We start from the raw sequence: 21,450 nt of genomic DNA on the forward strand, positions 1-21,450 counted from the left end.
CTAGGGGACCCACATTTCCCAGGAGTGCTCTGTGTCCCCTTGCTGGACGGCCCATGGATGAGGCAAAGCTGTCCATTTCTTATCTTGCATGAAAAGCTTTCTGCAAGACCTGTACGTTGTCTCCAAAGATTGGCAGCAAAGGAATACAGTATTTTCATCCTGTGGCAAAGGTCGGGAGGGCTCAGACCGCCTTGACCCCCTGGTGCCAAACACCCATTTATAGCCTTGTCCCTTATTTTATAGCTTTGTCCCTTATTTTATCAAACCAAGCTTTTGCTACAACAGACATGGCTACGTCTCAGGAAATGTTTAGTCATGCAACGCCCTCCCCGGGGGGGGGGGGGCATTTTCTCGATGACAGACTTTCAAAAAACGAACCCCCCAACCGAAAATCTTAGGATGCTGTGCGCCCCCTTGTCTGGCTGAAATCACCCTGCAGAGTGAGATAGGAGGATCACCTATCCATTTTGAAGGAAATCAGCCCTGAGTGCTCACTGGAAGGACAGATCCTGAAGCTGAGGCTCCAATACTTTGGCCACCTCATGAGAAGAGAAGAATCCTAGGAAAAGACCCTGATGTTGGGAAAGATTGAGGGCACAAGGAGAAGGGGACGACAGAGGACGAGATGGTTGGACAGTGTTCTTGAAGCTACGAACATGAGTTTGACCAAACTGCGGGAGGCAGTGCAAGACAGGAGTGCCTGGCGTGCTATGGTCCGTGGGGTCACAAAGAGTCGGACACGACTAAACAACAACAAAAATAGCTCAGAGGGAAGGGAAAACTCAGCTCCCCAGCAGGAAAAAAACGATTCATGAGCACAATCAGTTCCAAAGCATCTCGTGAGTTTTAGGAAGCAGAGCAAGGAGGAAAGAAACAGGCAAAATTATACCACTTACTTTCGCTAGTCCCAAGCGCCAGATTTACCCCCAACTTCCTAGCCAGCACTGTAGCAGCCTTGTTAGCATACAGATGGCATTGCTCAGAGAGCTGTGAGGTGCCATCTATCGCCTACCCTTTCCCCCCCAGGGAATGCTTAGTAAACAGCCGTTGATGGCTGCTGCCGGACTTCCTCGAGGGGCACTGCAAAGTGGAAAGGGCAGCTGGATTGGGAAGCCCCACTTGAAATTGTAGCAGGCCAAACCAGGACCTGCAAAGTGGCGAGAACCAAGGTTGCAGGTTGATTCGATCCCCGTCGGGGGCAGATGCGCGGTCCTGCATTGCAGGGGGTTGCACTGGATGACCCCCCGAGGTCCCTCCCAGCTCAGCGATTCTAAGCTTGTCGCCAAGCATGCAAACAAGGGGCCTGGGAAAACCAGCCTTCAGCCCCAACCCCGGTTCCTCTCGCCTTTCCTTCCGCCAGGCGGCGGCCCCGTCCGGGTTCCAGCACCTTCTTCCCCCCGACCCTCCCGCGGCCAAATGCAGCCAGGCTCCTCTCCATCTCCGCGCAAGGAGAAGAGACTGCAAACAGAGCGGTGCAAAAATGCAAAAGCGTGCGTGCATCTCTCCCTATGTGCGTGCGTGTGTGAAATGAACCCATGCAAACATTGCACAGCGTCCCAGCTGCTCTGTGCGCGCCTTGCACCGAGAGCAAGGCCCGCCCGCCCGCTCGCTCGCCCTGCCGGCCTCCCCCTCGAAGCGGGTCCCCGGCTCCGCCTGCCCCTTCCCGAGCAGCCTCGGGAGCGACTCCGCCTGCTGGTGGGGGGCGGGCGCTGTGAGTGGCAGCGGGAGGTCTCCAATCGGGGATCCCTCTCCGCCCTCGGGGCGGGCGCTCCGTCTCCGCTCCGTCCAGTCGGAGGCTCCCTTTGGGCGGCGGGAGGGGGGCGTGGGAGGAGCCGGGGGCGGCGCGGGCGCGGAGGAAGAGGCGGGGATGGCTGCGCGCCGTGAAGTCATCGGCATAATCCGGTGGCTCTCGCTGGATCTACTCCGGGTGACTCAGAGAGAGAGAGAGAGAGACAGGCAGGGGGATCTAGCGCGGCGCTCTCCCCCAGCAAGGTAAAGATCCCCATGACGCCTCCTTGGCGCATCCTCCGCCCTGCGCTGCGCCCCCTCCGCGGCTCGGCGGATCCTCCACTTCGCTCGGGGCTCCCGCTTCCCCCAAAACGGAGAAACTCCCCCCCCCCAATAGCAAGTCCCTCCCCCCTCCCCTCCCCACGTAAACAAGTCTCCCCGGGGGCCCCTCTCCGAAGAGTCCTGGCGACTTCTTCCCGGAGCCCTTTAAGCAGCCAAAGACCCCCAAGAAAGTTTTTTGGGGGGTCGCGATCTTCCTTCCTTTTCCAATCCCCCCTCCCCCGAGGAGAGATCCTGCCGGATCGCGCCCTTGGCTCGCCGCTGACTTTGTGAGTCAGCTGCAGCTGGAGGAGGGAAGGTCGCGGGAGCGAGGAAAAGGCTGCGCGGCGGCGGCGGCAGCCGAGAAGCCGGAGCGCGTCAGCCGCTGCTCCGGTTGCTTTGCTTTCCAGAGCGGAGAGCGAGCGACCAAAATAGGCTGCGAGGGGCCGCTCGGGTCGTTCTCCGGCCCTTCAGCGCCTGATGGACGGAGCTGCCTTTGGGTGGCTATAAATAAGCAGCGGCGCGCCGAGGAAGAGGAGGATCCCCGCTCCGGAGCTGCAGGAGGAATCTGCCCGGGAAAGCGAGGCAGGTGCCGGGGGGGACGGGGACGGGAGGCTGGAAGTTCGCGCGGCGTCCTGCCCCAAGGAAGGCAACGTCGAGGAGGGTGGTGGTATCTCTCTCAACTCCGGGAAGGGGGCTGTGGTTGCAGGGGATCCCCGGTCCCTCCCCGGGGTGGAGCTGCCGCCGAGGGGAGGGCGATCCAAGATGGGGAGGGCGGTATTCGGCGGCCGAGCCCAGGAAGGCCACGATCATCTCCCCGCCCGACGACGGTCACCAACATTACGCACACCAGGCGGCAGTAGGGTCTCCAGGGCCCGCTGTCCTCGCTGCCTCCTAGTTTGGCGTCTCAAAACTCAAAAGGAGATGTCGGAGGCTGCTGCCAAGGTGTCGCGGTGCGCGTCCCAAAATAGCCCGGCTCCCACCCCCTCCCTCGGAGCAGGAAGGCGCTGTCTTCTCATCTCACCCCCCCCCCAGTACATTCATATTATTTCCGGCGAGGGGGCCCAAATCGCCGAGCCGTTCTTCCTTTGGAGAGGGCTTCGCGCGCGTTGGTGCGCCCTCCCCCGACGGGCGCCTGGCTGCTCCTCCCTCGCCCCGTTGGTGGCCGTTTCTCGGTGGCCGGGAAGGAAGGGGCGAAAAGTTTTTTTGGGGTGGGCTCTCAAGTGCTGGGAGGCGCCGCCAACGCCGCCTTGGGTGCTCTGGCGTCGGGGGTCGCGGGAGGAGCAGGCGGCCAGCTGGAGGCCGCGTCTCGGTGCGCCGGGCTGGCTGGCTGCGAGAGAGGAAGAGGCGAGGTCTCGCCGCGCAGGCTGGGCTGGCTTTGGCATCTCTCCTCCTCCCTTCCTCCTTTCCTTCCTTCCCTCCGTCTGCTTCGAGAACCAGGAAGTCCCCGCGGCCGACGAGGACGCGCCCTCCCGTCTGGCCCGGACAGGTCGGAGCTAGGCCTGCCTGCGCCGGGGAAGCGCGCCCGGGGCTCGCCTTCGGGGCTCCCTTAGGAAAGGTAACGCGCCCAGCAGCAGCCGGGATCGGCTTCACCTTCCCCCCGACGGGGGCCGGGACCTGGGCCATCGGGCCACGCGGGGTCGAGTGCGCGCTCCCGCGTGCTTTGCTCGGCTTATCCGGCGCGCCCGCGCGCCCTGCAAACTAGGAAGCGGAGGCCTCGGCAGCCTGCAAAAGTCCCGGAAGAGTCTCGGATCTGGAGCGAGGTGGCGCGGGGGGGGGGGGGGGAGGTCGTAGCGCCGCGACGGGGCGCCCCATGCGCTGCAGGCGAGTATCCCAAGTTGGGCAACTTGGCCCGGGCTCCGGGAGTGTCCCCGAGTCTTCCATTCGTGGCCGGCGCCATGGTGCGCGCGCCGAGCCCTCGAGGGTTTCCCCAGCCGTTTGCACGAGGCAAGAGGAGGCGAGGGACTCCTTTCTGGCGACGGGGCGGCCTCGCAGCTTCAGGGGACCGCGACGGTTGCGTTGCATCGCCTTGCGGAGTTGCAAAGTTTTGCAGAGTCCAGACTCGGGTTCATGTGCACCAAGAAATGGTGGAGCCGCCGAACTTGGGGGGGGGGAGGTTGTGCGCCCCGGCCGTGAACGTGGCCTCTGACCCGACGGCCTTGGGGCGCCCTTCCCTTCCTCTCGCGACCTCGGCTCCCTGGAGGTCCGGGCAATGAATGCGAAGCCCGCCTGGCCTTGCTGCCCTGCTAGGCAGCGGCGTGTTAGGAGGTGGGGCAGCTTTTGCTGAGCGAGTTGGCCCATTGTTATGCAAATTGCAGGCACACTTTCTCTTTGTGGACCTAATTGCCCTGCTAGTTTTCATTCTTGTCTCTCTCCTCCCTTCCTCCCTCCTCCTCCTCTCCAGTCCCTTTGTTACTGCAGGGAAAGGGGAAAAAAAAGATGTAGCTGCAGCAGGACAAAATTAGAGGCAGATTTTTAAAGTCCATCTGCAATTCATCAGATGCTTAAAACAAAATTCCTTGTTGGTTGTGAGCATTTTGAAGCGCCTTCGAAGTTAAGCGTATCGGGTAACAGATGTGGGTTTGACAGAGGTGAAGGCGATGCTTCATTAAGCAAGAATTTCTTCTGCGCTGTGTCTCCGCTTTAAGGACGGTGGGATTTCATGAAAAGTGCTCGCCACCAGAGCTTGTTCAAAGCAACCTTGGATCTCTCCTTTTGTTCATTTCTGCCATGTCACATCTGAGGAGGGCTTTGACCAACACCTGAGGCTGCAGACTGACAAGGGGAAAAAGTCCTCCAGCAAAAAATGTTCTATTGTTAATGCTGGAATTCTATTTAATACCCGCTTTTCAAAAGTTTAGCTGGAATTAATATCCATCCTTTTGCACGTGCTGACTTCTGCTTTGCTTTGAAGTGAAGATCACAAACTGCACAGGGAGGTTTCCTCTGCAAATTTTCTTTCTCTTTTCAACCATTAAACTCCTGGTTATTATTGTTGTCACCTCCGTGATCCAGGCATGAAGACTTCTCAGCTGGCAGAAAATGGGCAGATGGACACAAATCCTTTGAAGTATTTCCAGTGTGTTTCTGTGGTCTCTGCTGTTTTGGAAGACAATTGTGTTTGAAGCTGGCTGCCCCCCCACTTGCTCAGAGTTAACTCCAGTTGAGATTCTCTCAAGTAATTATTACCTGAAAATTACCCTTCAGGAGCAAGCCCGAGTTAGGGCCAGAAATCTGACATTACTGCAAGGAAAAAGGATGATGTAGCCCTCAGTTCTCAAACGTAATGCAGGGATAAAGTTTGCCACTGTTGTATTATGGTTCTTAGTGTGAGTTTTTGCATTTTGTAACTTTTCCTGGTGGGGGACAGCTGGGTAGAAACCCTTCAGCAACACCAACAGACAGTCCCATGGCATCTTGGAGACTTGACATATTTGCCACGGGACAGACTTTTGAGGGTCAGTCCACAGAAGCAAATGCCATAAGACATTTATGGTTAGTCTTTATGGTGCTGGAAGGACCCCCCCCCCCAAAAAAAACCCTCTGGCACTTTGTCATCTTGCTCTGGCTTGTTAAGAACTTTTTCATGCCTCCTTCCCGCCGTGGCTATCATATTCTCTTAAATTTACCAGCTAATGCCTTCTTTATTGGATGTTGGGAGATAGCGCTTGCCTACTAAATTGACTTGCCGGTCCCTGCACCCCCCTCCCCCCAAAAAACCCCTTGTGGAGTGGAGCTGCCTGGCTCCTTTGCATGGCTCCTTTGCAATGCTGCTCTTCCGTGTTGCTGTTCCTTCTTGCCCACCTGTTGGCTCTTTGTTCTGCCTCTCAGGCTGTCCCTCCCTCCTGCTTTTGCAAAATACTTCCTACGCCAGCTGTACTGTGAGACTGTGCAGGGCCGAGTCCCCCCCCCTATCTTCCCATCTCCTGGGAGGGTTGTGGGCCATGCTTTCTGAAACCTGAGTCCCGGCTTGTTGATGAGTCTGTTGCAAATAACACGGGCGAGATTATTTGCCGTTCTTGGCGGTTTGTCATTCTTCTGCTTCCTCTGGGGGCCCTGTCCTAGAGCTTGCAAAATACCGGTTTTGCTCCCAAACGGTAATTATTCCCACCCCCCTTCTGTAAATTACATCGACACAACGGTTGGAGTTATGGGGGCTGTTATCTAGTCAATCTGCTTTGTAATAATGTGCAGACAATAATCCCTGACAAGCCTCGGAGGAAAATAGATAATGTCTAGCTCTTGTCTGCTTTGGACCTATCCGTGTTTTGCAGGATAACTTGGGAAGAGGCTTGTTTGGCGCAAAGGAGTGGCAAAATTCAAGGCTGTTCCAGTGTTTTTGCAGCTTTGAGCTGCTCTGTGAAGCTGAGTCTTTGCAAGTTTGAATCTGCTTCTTAGAATGGACTGCGCTGCCCAGTGGTGTTGGAAGTTTGCTGGGTGTGTTTTGCAACTGATGTGGGTCCGCTTACGACCCCTTGAAGATCTCTGGGGGGCAGGTTGGTGGGTTTGCCCGACTGGCCCTTTCCAGTGAAGCCTAGGCCTGCCTGAAGTGACGGGGCTTCACGTCAGTGTCATATCTAGATAGTCCTAAGATTGGTGACCTTCTGATCTGGCCACCCCTGATCTAGAGCCAGAATAAGGGGGCACTTTGTCCTTTCCCCCTATTTTGGCGGAGTGGGTGATGTTATGATCGCTTCGGGTAATGTGCCCCATGGCATTTTAAAGCTCCAGAAGACCCCCCCCCCCGGCTCTTCCAAGAGGGTGCTTTGCCAATATGCATCTGTTTGTCCATGCGCCATGCCTGGAATGTAACTCCCATGTAAATTGCAAGTTAACCTGGACTAAGAACGGACAGCAGGGGCTGTGTAGCCTCTTCTTCCTCTCTGCAAAGGTGCTGAATCTCATGTGTCTTTTGGCCACTCGTCCCGTTCGGCTCTGACCTGCTCTGGTCAAGGGAGAGCTGCTGATCCCATGCTCTCAACCAAGGGGCTGGTCCACTGTCCCTCAGACTTTGTGGGGGGCCGGACTATATTTCTTTTTTGGGGGGATGAACGAATTCCTATTCCCCACGAATAACCCAGAGAATAAATAAAAGTACACATTCTACTCATGTAAAAACACACTGATTCCCAGACCGTCCGTGGGCCGCATTGAGAAGGCGATTGGGCTGGATCTGGTCCCCGGGTCTTAGTTTGCAGTGTTTGGCATGTCTGGTTGTGCAATGGGTGCCCACTAAAATTGTGGTGGGAGAAGGGGCATAAAGCACATGCCTCCTTTGGTCCTTATTTTGTCTGTTCTTTCCCCCCATCCATCCCTCCGATGTCTTCACACTCGATATCTCTCTAGACTCAGAGTCCTGCATTCCGTAGCAGGAATTTCCCATTAAATCCTATGTGGCTTCATTGCAGCCATCCAAATTTGCTCAGTCCTCTGTCAGCGCTGTTTGATATTTAGTGCAGTCTTGGGGAGGAGCGATTTTTGGGTTCCAGTTTTTTTAAAAATATATTATGATTATGTATTCTGTGCTTTTATATTGTGATTTTACATTGTGAGCCGCCCTGAGAACTGTGGGGCAGAGGGCGATATGCAAATCTAATAAATAGAATTCCACGTGGGCAGAAAAGGAGGAGCCCTGCTCTGGTGCCCCTGTGAGCAAGTGTTGGCTTGATATATTTAGGAGACATCTCCTTCATTGGCAGCGATATAAACAGATCAGATTCTGAACCCTCATCAAAATCGGTATCTGTATTCCAAATGCAAGCAGAGCCTTCTTGTAGCAGAGAACTCGTGTCTCGGAGATACTCCCGTGGCCCTAATAAACGGTGGATGACCAGAGGTCCGAGAGTCTCAGTCTTTTTGTTCCCATTGAAATGAATGGACATTTGCTGAGCCCCATTCATTTCCGCTAGTTTACTCTGAGTGGCGCTTAGTTGGCTGAAGCACAGCATCCTGAGAGTTTAGATTAGTTATTCTGCACCGTCAGAATGAGTTTTAAAAGGGAGGGTTAAGGATCTGGGCTGTCCTTCACAGATAGCATCCGGTTCCTTTCTCTGGAATCCTCATTTGTCTTTTATCATTTATATCAATTGATATAATCTATCTTTAAACTGCACTTCTGTGCAAAACTCCCAATTTAAAAGAAAACGTGCAGTTTTGATCTTAACAAAGTTTCTGGCTGCGTGAGAAACTTCATTTGACGACCAGTTTGCTGCAAATTGACTTGGAACTTCCTTCCTACTTTTAGAAGACATCTGAAGGCAGCCCTGTTTAGGGAAGTTTTTAATGGTTGAAGTTTTTAATGTTCTGTTGAAAGCCACCCAGAGTAGAAATAAAAAATTATTATTATTAAATTATTATTATTGTTATTATATTTTCACGGCCCTTTAGGAGGTGAGACAATAATGGCAATGATTTCCATAAGCTCTGTTCTAATTGATGCTTTGTATCGTTAACTGTCTGCGGACGACTGACGTTCCCCTTGTGTTTCCCCTCTTCTCGCTGCAGCCGAACCGTGGACTGAAGGCCAGGCAGAGAGCAGATGTCTACTCCGACAGATCCCGGCGCCATGCCTCATCCTGGCCCTTCCCCGGGGCCAGGGCTCTCTCCTGGACCCATACTGGGTCCCAGCCCAGGGCCGGGTCCCTCGCCCAGTTCGGTGCATAGCATGATGGGACCGAGTCCTGGACCTCCAAGCGTTCCGCATGCCATGCCTGCTATGGGACCGAGTGATTACCCGCCAGAAGGAATCCACCCAATGCACAAAGTAAGCATTTTCAGTCCCCCCCCCATGTTGTGCACGTCTGACGGCAGCAGAGTAGCTTGCGCGGCAAACGCTGGTGGCTGAAATCCCCTCTTTCAGCTATTAAAAACACGAGAGCCCTGCGCTCCTTTTGCATTTAGCCGCAGAGTCTGGATAAGACGGAAAAGCAGTGACTGCGCCCTTGTGTCCCAGAATAATCACTTTAAGCTTTATATTATCTAAGCAAAAGGGCAGAGGGTGATCCTGAGATACTCCTGAAACTGAGCAACATTTCTGTAGAGCATGAACTTATTGCTGCAGTTATGGCAAACATTTTTTACTTAGGTTGCTGCAGCCCTATATCCATTTACTTAGCATTGAAGACATCGGGACTTACCTCTGAGTAGCCATGTCTACGATGGCACTGCCAGTTTCCTTTTGAAGAAAGATGGCAGTTTGGAAACCAAAGCAGTGTAGTTTGGATGCTGTCCTGAAGCTTAAATGCCACCTACTGGGAATGCTGTTTTTATTGAAATCACTGGATCAGGGTAGTAAATTCAGGATCCCGGCATTAGAAATCGCCCTGTGTCCTTACTCAGGCTTGTAAATGGCTGCTCGATCTTGGTGCCTCTCGTGAGGCCACATCTGTCCAATAAATAAAAGAGGGATGCTTATAAGTGGAATATTTTCAACGTTTTCCCAAATGGAAACGCATCACAAATGGGGGATGCTGTTACGCGTGGAATAGCATAACTTTTGAGGTTCTTAATTTTTGTAGACTCGGCTGGCATTGTTGACCTAGCATCTTACATCCCGATCCTGAGCGAGTTACGTGGAAGCAATTTCCCCTGAAATTGCTGGGGCTTACTTCTGTGTAAACGGGCCTGGGCAGAGCTCCTGGGCCGCTTTACTCTTGTGCAAACAAGGGTTTATTTGCGTTGGGGCTCATGAGTGATGGGAGATTAGTGGTTTTCTCTTTCTTTATGACCACGATCCTAAAGTGAAGGATTTATGCTTTCGAAGTGGCTTATTGCAAGTTTTGTTTCTGAGCTAACCTCCTTTTGGCATAGTGGTTGTTGTTGTTGTTTTTTTGTTATTTGGAGTGTGTGTGATACAAACTGTGTTTAATGTGGCTTGTCTATTTTCAAGTCCCTATTCTGATTTGTATCTCTCTGTTTCTTGTGGATTTGGTACAGCCCCAGGAACAGAAAGTTCCCCAAGAGTAATTGGGCTGCAGTATCACCTCCTGAAGGGGGGAGATCGCATTGTACCAAAGGCCCCATAGAGATCAGTGCTTCAGGCTGGGGTTTTGAGAAGTTGAAAGCCCTACATGGCTCAGGACCTCAATACCTCAAGAATTGCCTCTCCCCGTGTGAACTGACCCAGACCCTGCATTTGTCTATGCCCCCCTCCCAAGAGAGGTTCAGAGGGTGGCAGTTAGAGAGCGGGGCCTTTTCTGTGGTGGCTTCCCGAAGGTGAAACGCTCTCCCCAGAGAGGCTCTCCTGGCGCCATCATTACATGCCTTCAGGCGCCAGGCAAAACCATTCCTCTTGACCTTTCAGCCATTAATTAATCTGTGGCCTTCAAAAGTGTGGGGGAAACGACTATTATTATGACCCCTGTTTTATTATGTCTGTCTGCTTTTGACTGTGTTTGTATCATTGATGTTCTGTAATGTGGGAGCTTTTGATAAAGGGTGGTATATAAATGGATTGAAATAATACGAATACTAATATAATAATGATGACACCTGGTTGGTTGACGACAAATCTGCCTTAAGGTGTCCCCTGGGAGCATCCTGCCCAGCCGGCCCTCCTCCTTCTCCTTCTCCCTCTCCCCTGCTTCCTTCTTTCCCATTCTTAACGGATCTGCCAACTGCCATGGAACATTCTGCACCCATAAATGCCATAGGGTGGAAACCCCCTTCTTGGACATCAGCCCAGGACATCGGAAGCATCTTCTGCCTACGGCAAAAAGGCCCTTTTCTGTGCGTCTCCAGCTGCTTTTCCATGGTCCCGTAACTTCGAAACGCCTCGATCTGCCTTGGCTACATCTCCACCATAAGAAAGGCTGCTTGTGCCAAGGGCATCGTTTCCTGGAGAGCTCTGGGTCTCACCCGGTCCTTTTTCAACACTAACAAACTGCCCTTCCCAAAATGGAGAATTTCTAGCACTGTAGTTTTAATTATGTGTTATTAGGGATAGTAGCAGCTGTTGTTGTTTTTCGGGAATGCCTTCGAAAGTAATAATAATAATAATAGTAATAATAATTTTTATTTATACCCCGCCCTTCCCAGTCAAGACCGGGCTCAGGGCGGCTAACAACAAATAATATCAACACGAGTATAAAAGAAACAATTCAGTTAAAACGCAGATTAATACAATGTTAAAATTCAATTTTAAAATTAAAAATCTACAAATAAGATAAAACCATTATGAAATAAAACCTTAGGGGAGGTTAACCGTGGGGTCAGACTGCGTCAGTCCGAAGGCCAAACGGAACAGCTCTGTCTTGCAGGCCCCACGAAAAGATGACAAATCCCGCACGGCCCTAGTCTCCTGTGAAAGAGCGTTCCACCAAGTCGGGGCCAGTACTGAGAAGGCCCTGGTCCTAGTCGAGGCCAGCCTAACCACCTTGTGACTCGGGATCTCCAATATGTTATTATTTGTGGACCTTAATGTCCTCTGTGGGTCATACCGGGAGAGGCGGTCCCGTAGGTACGAGGGTCCTAAGCCGCATAAGGCTTTAAAGGTCAAAACCAGCACCTTAAACCTGATCCTGTACTCCACCGGGAGCCAGTGCAGCTGGTAAAGCACTGGATGAATGTGATCCCGCAGTGAGGACCCCGTAAGGAGCCTCGCTGCGGCATTCTGCACCCGCTGGAGTTTCTGGGTCAGCTTCAAGGGCAGCCCCGCGTAGAGCAAGTTACAATAATCAAGCCTAGAGGTGACCGTCGCATGGATCACTGTGGCCAGATCAGGGCGAGAGAGGTAAGGGACCAACTGCTTAATGCGGCGGAGATGGAAAAATGCCACCTTGGCTGTGGATGCAACCTGCACCTCCATGGAAAGGGTGGCGTTGAAGGTTACACCCAAACTCTTGACAGAAGGCGCTGGTACCAATTGAGCCCCTGCAAGAGATGGGAGTTGGCCCCCCAACCCCATGTTGTCCCAACCCGGCCAGAGGACCTCTGTCTTCGAAGGATTTAGCTTCAGTCGGCTCCCACGTAGCCGTCCAGCCACAGCTTCCAAGCACCTGGTCAGTGTGTCCGGGGCCGAGGCAGGGCGGCTGCCCATCAACAGATAGATCTGGGTGTCACCAGCATATTGATGGCAACCCAGCCCAAAGCTCTGGACAATCTGGGCAAGGGGGCGCATGAAGATATTGAAAAGCATCGGGGAAAGGATTGCGCCTTGCGGGACCCCCACACACCAAGGAGTGCCGCGGCGACAACTCCATCCCTAGCACCACCCTCTGTCCCCAACCTGAGATGAAGGAACGCAGCCATTGTTGGACTGTGCCCTGAATCCCCACGTTGGCAAGGCGGTGGTCTAAAAGCTCATAATCGACCATGTCGAAGGCGGCTGACAAGTCTAGAAAGGAAGAAATGGCGTTCCTCCTCCTCCCCTGCTGGCTCCAGCAGATTAGTTCGAAAATGCCATTGGGTATAAAGGAAAACTTCTGGCCGTGCAAAAACCTGTTGCATTGTCTTGCAGCTCTTCCCACCTCCCCAAATCTGGAATCATTTATTCTTTCCCTTTGTAACAGAGTTCTGGGTTTCCTCCCAGCTTCTCTCGCTTTCTCTCCATCGCTCTCAGCACTTGGAGGCCTGGACATGGCCTTGGCTGGGGGGAAGAGCAAGAGATGGGAGCACATCAGCTGTGTGTGTGTGTGTGTGTGTGTGTGTGTGTGTGTAAGGGGATGGGGAGTGTGCGCACACATGCGCGAGTCTGTGCGCTGCCCCTGTTTCTCCAGCAAGCAGCTGCTGACTGCTCCTTCCCCTTTAAATAACGGCTCCCCAGTGCAGCTGGCAAGGGAAGTAAATCTTCTATTTCCTCCTGCGCTGATGTTTTTGCTTTTTTTTATTATTATGAAAAAAACCCCTCCAGGCTTGCAATTTCCAGGTTTCCTTTGCATAGTCTTTGCTCTGTTTTCCCCACTCTCCTCCCTGCCTGTTCCCTTCTGCCTTCTGTGTGGATCTCATCTTGTCCCCGCATGGCAGTCTCTTCCCTGTATGAATGCAATTGCCTTGCATGAGTTTCATTCTCGTTGATCAGATACCTCCTCCCTCCCTCTCTCTCCCTCTCCCTCTCTCTCTCTCTCTCTCTCTCTCTCTTCCTCCCTTGGCTGAGTCGAGTCCCTTTTTGCTTCACAAATTCATTTTTTTGCTGGTGTTGGGTGTCACAAGGGCTCCGTGAGGTTTTTCTGCCTCTCCTTCCTCCTGCCCCATAGGAAGGGCTGGTTCCTACCATTGAACTTTCAAATTCAAATGGTCTCGGGGATGTTCTGGGGCGGCAGTTGCTGCTCATGGAGCCCCAGACAACCCATCTCCTCCTCTTCTGAGCTCCTTGTGTCTGTTTCCGGGTTATGGAAAGCAGAGGGCCTTCTCGGTGGTGGCACCTGCCCTGTGGAACGCCCTCCCATCAGATGCCAAGGAAATAAACAACTGCCTGACTTTTAGAAGACATCTGAAGGCAGCCCTCTTTAGGGAAGTTTTTAACTTTCGATGTTTTATTGTGTTTTTAGTGTTCTGTTGGGAGCCGCCCAGGGTGGCTGGGGAAACCCATCCGGATGGGTGGGGTTGAAATAATAAATGATGATGATGATGATGATGGTCTTTGTGGTCCCTACCTTTTGCTTGGCTGCTGCCAAAGAGCGGGAGATTATCGCGGCAGCACATTCGGCCAAACGCATTGCGACAGGGCTCTCAAGAAGCTTTGGGGTTCAGCGAATGGCTTTTGAAGCTGATCTAAGTTAGGTTCGGAATGAGAAAAGTCAAACTCGCTTGACTCGTAAAGGGGCAATTTCAGAAAAGATGGGTGCCGTATCTCGTCAAACTCTCACCATGTTAATTTGATGCCATCGGAGCTTTTTCTTGGTCTTTTACGCACCGTGTTTTAGATGTTGGCCTCGGGTTGCCATATTTCAAACAGTGAAAAAACCTGGACGAAAAGTTGTTGAGCTTTCGGGGCCAAATCGCTTTAAAAAATGCCGCTTTGGAGCTATTTTTATGGGGAAACTGCACTGCCGACATAAGCTGCCATGCGTCCGGATTTTCCCAATTTCCCTCTGGACGCTGCAGCTGACCTCAGTGTTGCCGGTATGTCTGGGAAAATCCGGACATATGGCAACGCCAGTTGATCTGATTTTAATGCTACTTAATGCTGGAGACCCATTTTTCTTAAACGATGGAGCAGTCCAGAAATGTGTGCCTGTTTTTCATCTGTTTACAGCCCATTGATGGTTTGCATGAGAAAGGAATGGTTGAAGACCTGCACAACAGCGCCATGAAGACCGCGAGCATGCGCCCTCCTCACCCCGGCATGGGGCCGCCCCAGAGCCCAAGGGATCAGCACAGCCAAGGTGGGTTCCCAGGGGGCTGTCGATATATTTGAGGTCGCTCTTAAGATCGGTGAAGCTGCTCGCCAATTTGGACAGGGTGCCTTGTGCCCTTGGTTGTCAGATTGTGGCTGGTTATTTTGGTGGTTCTTGTATGTCTGTCTGTCTTCATTTATAAAAGACTTTTGAAGCTGTAATGAAGAGCTGAATGAACTTTCCCCTGGAGAGGGGAAAGTTTGGGCTCAAAAACAATTGCAAGGAAAGCAAGTTTAAGGGGTCAGTCGTACCTCCGCTTACATATCCCTCCACTTCTGTAAACTTCGGGATACATAAGCGGCAAACCTGGAAGTAGATTTCCAGGTTTATGCCACATGCGCAGAAGCGCTCTACAGCGCCGTGTGCGTGCGCAGAACAGGCACCTCCGGTTGTGGAAACCTCAGGGTCCAGCTGGCGCTCCGGAATGGATCCCGTCCGCAACCAGAGGTACCACTGTATTGTTTGCTTTCATTTGTGTGTGTGTGTGTATAAGTGTGCGTGCGTGCTTTGGAGAATTTGTATTTATTAGAAAATCAAGAAATTATTTCCATTGTGGAACAAACCACAGGAGCCCTGTTTGTGGAATGGAAACTTAATGCAGCAAGATGAACTGTCCAGTCCATGTGTTTTCCCAAGGATATCCCCATCTCTAAATATGAAATAGCCCTTGTCACCTAGTACAACTCTGGCTCTGCCATACTTGGGTAGCAGAAACTTCTCGCCAACTTTCACACTAACTGGATTGAGTCTCTCCTTGCCCTATGGCAGCGTTTCTCAACCGCTGTTCCGCCGCGAGACGCTGGCTGGTGTGCCGCGACGTGCGGTGACGAGAAGGGCGATTTGCATTGTCACGTGCCTGGCGGCCGCCAGAAAACAATATTTCTCCTCCTCTTTCCCAAAGCTCAGTGCAAACGAGCCTCGCTGACCCGCCGGACGGCTTGTGAAGCCTTATTACAGGAGATTGCAACCAACACAGCAATTGGCAAGTGTTTCTTACAGTCATAATTATAGTCAATATAGGGCGGCACAGAGTTAAATTTTTTAACTTTTTAAATGGTGGTGTGCCTCGTGATTTTTTTCACGGAACAAGTGTGCCGTGGCCCAAAAAAGGTTGAGAAACACTGCCCTATGGAGCCTGTTCCGATTGCCCACAACAGGGCCTGGTAGCACTTTTCCCTGTGATTTTTCTGGATTCACGACGCCTCTTTTAGTTACAGCCTCAGCTGTTCCAACCAAAACATGGTCAAAGAATTTCCCCACCCCCCCCCACGCCTGTCCTGCCATGGTGTGCCCTTACGGGGGCTCCTATACCTTCCACTTTCGTACTGTGTTTGGATAAGATCCAAGAAGGACAAATGTCCGGGCTAGTGAAAGAAGGTGGAGCCGCGTGTCTGCATGCAGAGAAAGCAGACAGAAAGCATGGCTTGCATGCAGAAGGCCCCAGGTTCGAATCCTAGCATATCTGGGTAGGGTTGGGAAAGACCCTGTCTCAAATCCTGGCCAGCTGCTGCCGGCCGGTGCAGACAATACTCAGCCGTAGGTGGGCCTGTGATCTGGGCTGGAAAAGGCAGCTTTCTAGATAATGTCAGACTGTTGACCTGTCCGGACTAATGCTTTGACTGCCAGCATTTTCAGCCCTCTGGCAACGGCTTTCTGGGAAGGAACTCTCCATTACATCAATTAAATTCTTGCTTAGCTCATAGAATTGGAGACCTGTAGAGTTGGAAGGGACCACGGCGGTCATCTAGTCCAGCCCCTCGTGATGCCGGGATCTTTGGTTGGATGAGTTTGTAGCACTGGATTTTGTTTGCATTTATTCAGAGTTCATTGGAAAGGAACTATTATTATTATTATTAGTAGTAGTAGTAGTAGTAGAATTAGAATTAGAATTTATATACCACCCTATACTGGGGGTCTCAGGGCGGTTCACAGAATAAAATCAAGATATAAAACCACAAAATACCTGTCAGGGGTTCTTGCGACTACTCCAGAGTAACAATGCTCCCCATGCTTGTCTTTAAGCAGTTTTTATTAGTGCACTCTATTTACAGTGAGACAGGTGTGTAAAACATGTCTGCTCATTCCGATGCAGAATCCGGCACTGCCCCCCCCCCCAGGCGTGATTTCCTCCAACATAAGAGTCTCGGGACAGTGAATCTCCTCCCCTTTTTTCTCCTGCGTAATTCCGGAACCAGAGGAAAGGGTCTACGCTCCATGCTTTCCTTCTCCCCCCCTTTCCCCCTCTCTCTCCTCCCTCCTGTGTAGCTGGGGCTCTCCCATGTTGCCAGAGCCCTGGCACTCTCTCTCCACTTCCTGACTGACCTCCTCAGAGCCCTCGCTTCCAAAACTGCTTGGGGAGGAGCTACTTCTGATGCAAGGGGGAGGTTCTCTATACTGTCTAATAAAAATAACAACCCGATAGCCCCCTCCAAAAGAGCCACATTTTAAAAGGGCATTGGATGTCAAACAGCCCAAGGCCTGTTAAAAAGGAACGTTTTTGCCTGGTGCCTAAAGGTGGTATAATGTCCCTGGGAAGAGCATTCCACAGACGGGGAGCCACTGCAGAGAAGGCCCTGCTCTGGTGTTGCCACCTTCTGGACCTCTTGAGGAGGAGGCACATGAAGGAAGCCTTGGAAGATGATCTCTGGGTCTGGGTAGGTTCAGATGGAAAGAAGCGGTCCTTGAGGTATTGCGGTCCTGAGACATTTAAGGCTTTACAGTGGTACCTCTACTTACGAATTTAATGCATTCCGAACGCACATTTGTAAGTCGAGATGGCAGACTGAGTTCCGTTTGTAAGTAGAAACATTCGTAAGTAGAGTAATTCGTAAGAAGAGGTACCACTGTATAAGTCAAAACCAGCACTTTGAATTGGGCCCGGAAACTAATCGGTAACCAGTGCAGTTGGACCAGGATCGGTGGGTTATTCTCTGGTGAGCAACCTGGCCATTGAATTCTGCACCAGCTGAAGTTTCCTGACCTAACCGTCTTCAGAGGCAGCCCTACGTAGAACGTATTGCAGCAATCTAACCTTGGGCGCTTGCTTTGTGACGTTCTTGCTGAGGAGGCAGAGGTGTGGTGGGGAGGGGAGCCACGGAGAGGCTGCAGCTGGGCACTTTGCTGGGCTCCGGGGGGGGGGGGTTGGAGCAGTTTTAATTTGCGTCCCTTCAGAAAGCAATATTTGGAGCAGGCAGATAGATGTTTGCCGGACCAAATACATGATGTGAAAATGGTGCAGCCTGCCTAGGGTTTAGCATTGTGCGCACCTTGTATGTGGGATATATCCTCCCATTTGCAATATGCATCTATCTCCCTTTCCTTTGCCAACCACGCCGCCTGCCTTCTTGGGGGCTTCTCCTTGCATTCCCTTGGCTGGCACATCCGGCCGCTTCTTTCCCGCTGCTTACAGAGGACAGGGCAGGGCAGGCCTCGGAAAGGTCAAATGTTCTCGTCGCGGCATATGCTGCGCAGCTAAGCTCTAAGAACAGAAGGTAAGCATATAATACGGTGAATCTCTGGCAGTTTCTGAAAACAAATGAGCAGCAGCAGCAGAAGCACATCATTCGGGGGTCCCTTCCCCGAGGAATTCACGGTTGAAACCGAGCGCTCGGGATGGTTTCGGTATTTAGATAAGGCTTGCAAACGCTCTGCAATTTAAACAGTTGTCTGGCATTCCTGAAGCTCAGCAGAACAGAATGAGAGTTACTTATTTCAGAATGCTATTATGCCGCCGAACTCTGCAGGCTGCTTCCCCGTGTCCCCCTTTGAAAACACGAACGTTGCAATCAGAGGGATATTTATATACCCTCCTCCTATTGATGCTGGGCTGCCTGCTTTTTGTTCTGTTCCTATTAAAAAAGAAAATGCAGGGGGCTTTGGAAGGAGCTGCATTCATTCGAGCGCCAGGCCCAGCGTCCAGCCGCCTGAGCAAACAACGGGTATTAATGCTTTGAGACGGTTGCAGCGTAAAACCTTGTTCTGGGACCAGGCCTGACATATCGTTGCACACTTACTTTGCAAAAGCTTCCCCCCAGATTATGCCCTGGGGGGCCCTTGTTACTGTACCTATGGCCTTGTGAAAGTAGGGAACAATGTGGAGCAAATAGATCGATTGATAGCAAGGCTAGCCCAATAAATTTGGGGACGTCTAAGCTTCTCCTTACATTTGGGGTGGGGGCTAAATGTGGCCCTCCAGGTGGCGCTGTGGTTAAACCACTGAGCCTAGGGCTTGCTGATCAGAAGGTCGGCGGTTCGAATCCCTGTGACGGGGTGAGCTCCCGTTGCTTGGTCCCAGCTCCTGCCAACCTAGCAGTTCGAAAGCACGTCAAAATGCAAGTAGATAAATAGGAACCGCTACAGCGGGAAGGTAAACGGCGTTTCCATGTGCTGCTCTGGTTCGCCAGAAGCGGCTTTGTCATGCTGGCCACATGACCTGGAAGCTATACGCTGGCTCCCTCGGCCAATAATGCGAGATGAGCGCGCAACCCCAGAGTCGGTCACAACTGGACCTAATGGTCAGGGGGCCCCTTTAAGCTTCTCCTTACATTTGGGGTGGGGGCTAAATGTGGCCCTCCAAGCTTTTTTGTCTGGCCCCCAAGACTCTTCCCCAAACCGCACCTCTGACAGACCCTGTATTTCACTATCTCTGAGTGTTTTTGCCCGACTTGACTGTCTCTTTTGATTCTGAAGGTGTTCCTTGTTTCTCTGAACTGAGCATGGGACGGTGTTTGAGTGTGTCTAGACAACAGCCCCCTGTATATATTCATTTTTCCGCCTGCTTTTGCCTTGGGTTTTCCCCCTCCCCCCTCCTGCCATGCGGCCCCCGGAAGGCAATGTGGCCCTCAAGCGGAAGGAGATTCCTGCCTTACACCAGTCAACAATGGACACGATCCGTAAGGAAGCAAACCTGCAAAGAGAAAGAAATGATAATTACTTAGTTTTGCTTTTCCAGGGTTTAGAGTGTCCTTCCTCATAAGTTCAGTCATTGAAGTGCTGGTCCTGTAAAAAACAGCTGCCCGTATTCACTCAGAGACACTGAAACATCTTTGTGAGATGGTGATTTTATAAGCAAGGGGCAGGATCACACCGAGTGTTGAGGGGTGGAGAGAGCGGTTGTGACCTGGCAAGAATATCCCCCCCCCTTTCCTCCTCTGTCCAATTCAACATTTTATTTTCTGTTTAACATAAGACTAAAAGGGTTCACATTGTGTGTGTGTGTGTTTTGATGGATTGCGTATTCAAAAGTAAAATAAGTGGGAATGGTACACCTACCCCCCACCCCGGTGCTGTTACATAAAATGCTGCTTTAATCAATGCCGGGCTGCTTTAGTAACACTGAAACGCTCTGCTAAGAAAGCATTTATTCCTGTGCCAGGTTGTGGGATGCTGCTTGCAAAAGGCTAAAACTGCTGAAGGAGTGGATGGGGAGCCTATTGGTGACTAAGGGAAAGTAGCAGCAGGGGGACTTGGGGATTTATTATGGCGCGGAGGTGATAAAGATGCTGAGCAACGGCAGGCTGTGACGCAGGGGGACCCGCAGGCAGGGCTGTAAAAGCAAACCGCCAGGAATATTTGCACTGTTGCAGTGGAGCTTGCATCCTCTTGCAAGGGGCTTGTTTAAAATGCGCAGCTTGTCCAGCGCTACCTTGGTTCTCCTACTTAGTCCGTTCCAGAAGTCTGGACCAGAAAGGAGATTCCAGCTCAACCTCAGGAAGAGCCTTTCGACTGTGAGATGGAAAGTGGTAGATAGACACCCCCTTCCTTGCGGCTTTCTAAGCAGAGCTTGGATGGCCCTCTGCCATGGATGCTTCAGCTGAGATTCCTGCATTGCACCGGGTTGGACTGGATGACCCTTGGGGGTCCCTTCCAACTCTACGATTCTGTGACAACACTTTGGAGCCTTCTGTCGGCTGCTCCTGTTTCGTCGAGCAGTGTCCTTTTATTCCAGGTTTTTGTTGCTGTTTTTTCCCTTTTAAAAAAGTTTTAAAAAGAAGTGAAATTTAATAGACCACCAGCTGTTTCAATTCAGCATGGTCACTTTGACGGCCCCCTGCCTCGCGGCTTCCCCTTTCCCCATTCCATTGGCCGCATTTTCAAGCTACAATACTGGATGCCTTGGCAAAGTTGGGGGGAAGTGGCTGCCCCTGCTCTTCTGAAGGGATCATTTGCACGCAGCCTGAATGTGCATTTCATTGCTCAAAACTCTGCTCCCCAGTGACCAGTTCATAGCAAACCTGGCAGAGAAGCGGGGGGTGTTGTGGTGTGTGTGAGTGTGATCTTACCCTTCAGGCAATGCATATCTTGAACCTCAAATTAGCAATGTGTTGTCAAGGAATGTTTCAGTTGCAAACAGAGACACCTGTTAGGCAGTATACCATAAATGTCTTACAGGCTCTTAAAATGGGAATACCTAATTGGTTTTGTTTTATATGCTTTTTGGGGGGAAGGTGACTTGGCAAAATACATTCATTGGAAGGCGGGCTATGAATCCTATAAATAGATGAAATATATATGGAACTTTAAAAAATGCATAAGATCGTGTTAACAAAAAACCCAGAGGCCTTCCTTCCTTGGGATATTGGGGATATTGATATCCCCCAAAATGTAAGGGAATTATTCCTATATGCGAAAGTGGCCATGAGAATTTTAGTAGCATCAAATTGGAAAGGAGAAAAAGTACCATCAGAATTGGAGTGGCGACAAAAACTAATGGCATACACAGAACTGGTTATTTTCAATAATTGGGGTTTATTTAAAAGTTGCATAAAAGATTGCAACAATATAAAATCTGTGGCAGCCTTTGAATAGCTTCTGTTATACACCGAACAGGTTTAAGAAAGTACAATATCTTGGCTACGCAATTATTTAAAACAGACACAAGCAGTGCGCTAGCTAAATATAAATTTAAAGCTAGATGGAGTTGGCGGGAAGACAGTGGAACTAGAAGAAGACTGTGATAAATAGATATTAACAATTTGATGCTTATTTGTTATGGACAATTTTGATTTTTTAAGTTTAATAAAGTATTTTTTTTAAAAAAAGAATCCTATGAATAAATAAATAAATAAAT

At 51.1% G+C, this 21,450-nt stretch overlaps 1 protein-coding gene across 3 annotated transcripts in view; it reads left to right on the forward strand.

Annotated features, from left to right (window-relative positions):
- Positions 1–1,828: 1,828 nt before the first annotated feature.
- SMARCA2 (SWI/SNF related BAF chromatin remodeling complex subunit ATPase 2) overlaps positions 1,829–21,450 on the forward strand; it is a 113,958-nt gene continuing 94,336 nt past the window's right edge. Inside the window, exons 1-3 of one of the 3 annotated variants that reach the window (XM_088658815.1) lie at positions 1,829–1,992; positions 8,551–8,809; positions 14,240–14,369. In XM_088658815.1, coding sequence (XP_088514941.1) covers positions 8,585–8,809; positions 14,240–14,369 — 355 coding nt within the window. In that variant the 5' untranslated portion in view covers positions 1,829–1,992; positions 8,551–8,584. Of the gene's footprint in view, positions 2,632–3,338; positions 3,605–8,550; positions 8,810–14,239; positions 14,370–21,450 lie in introns of those variants that run through there. The other 2 variants (XM_088658814.1, XM_088658813.1) reach the window with 2 other exon arrangements.

Source organism: Zootoca vivipara, chromosome 15 (assembly GCF_965207765.1).
Source record: "Zootoca vivipara chromosome 15, rZooViv2.hap1.1, whole genome shotgun sequence".
Classification (NCBI taxonomy): Eukaryota; Metazoa; Chordata; class Lepidosauria; order Squamata; family Lacertidae; genus Zootoca; species Zootoca vivipara.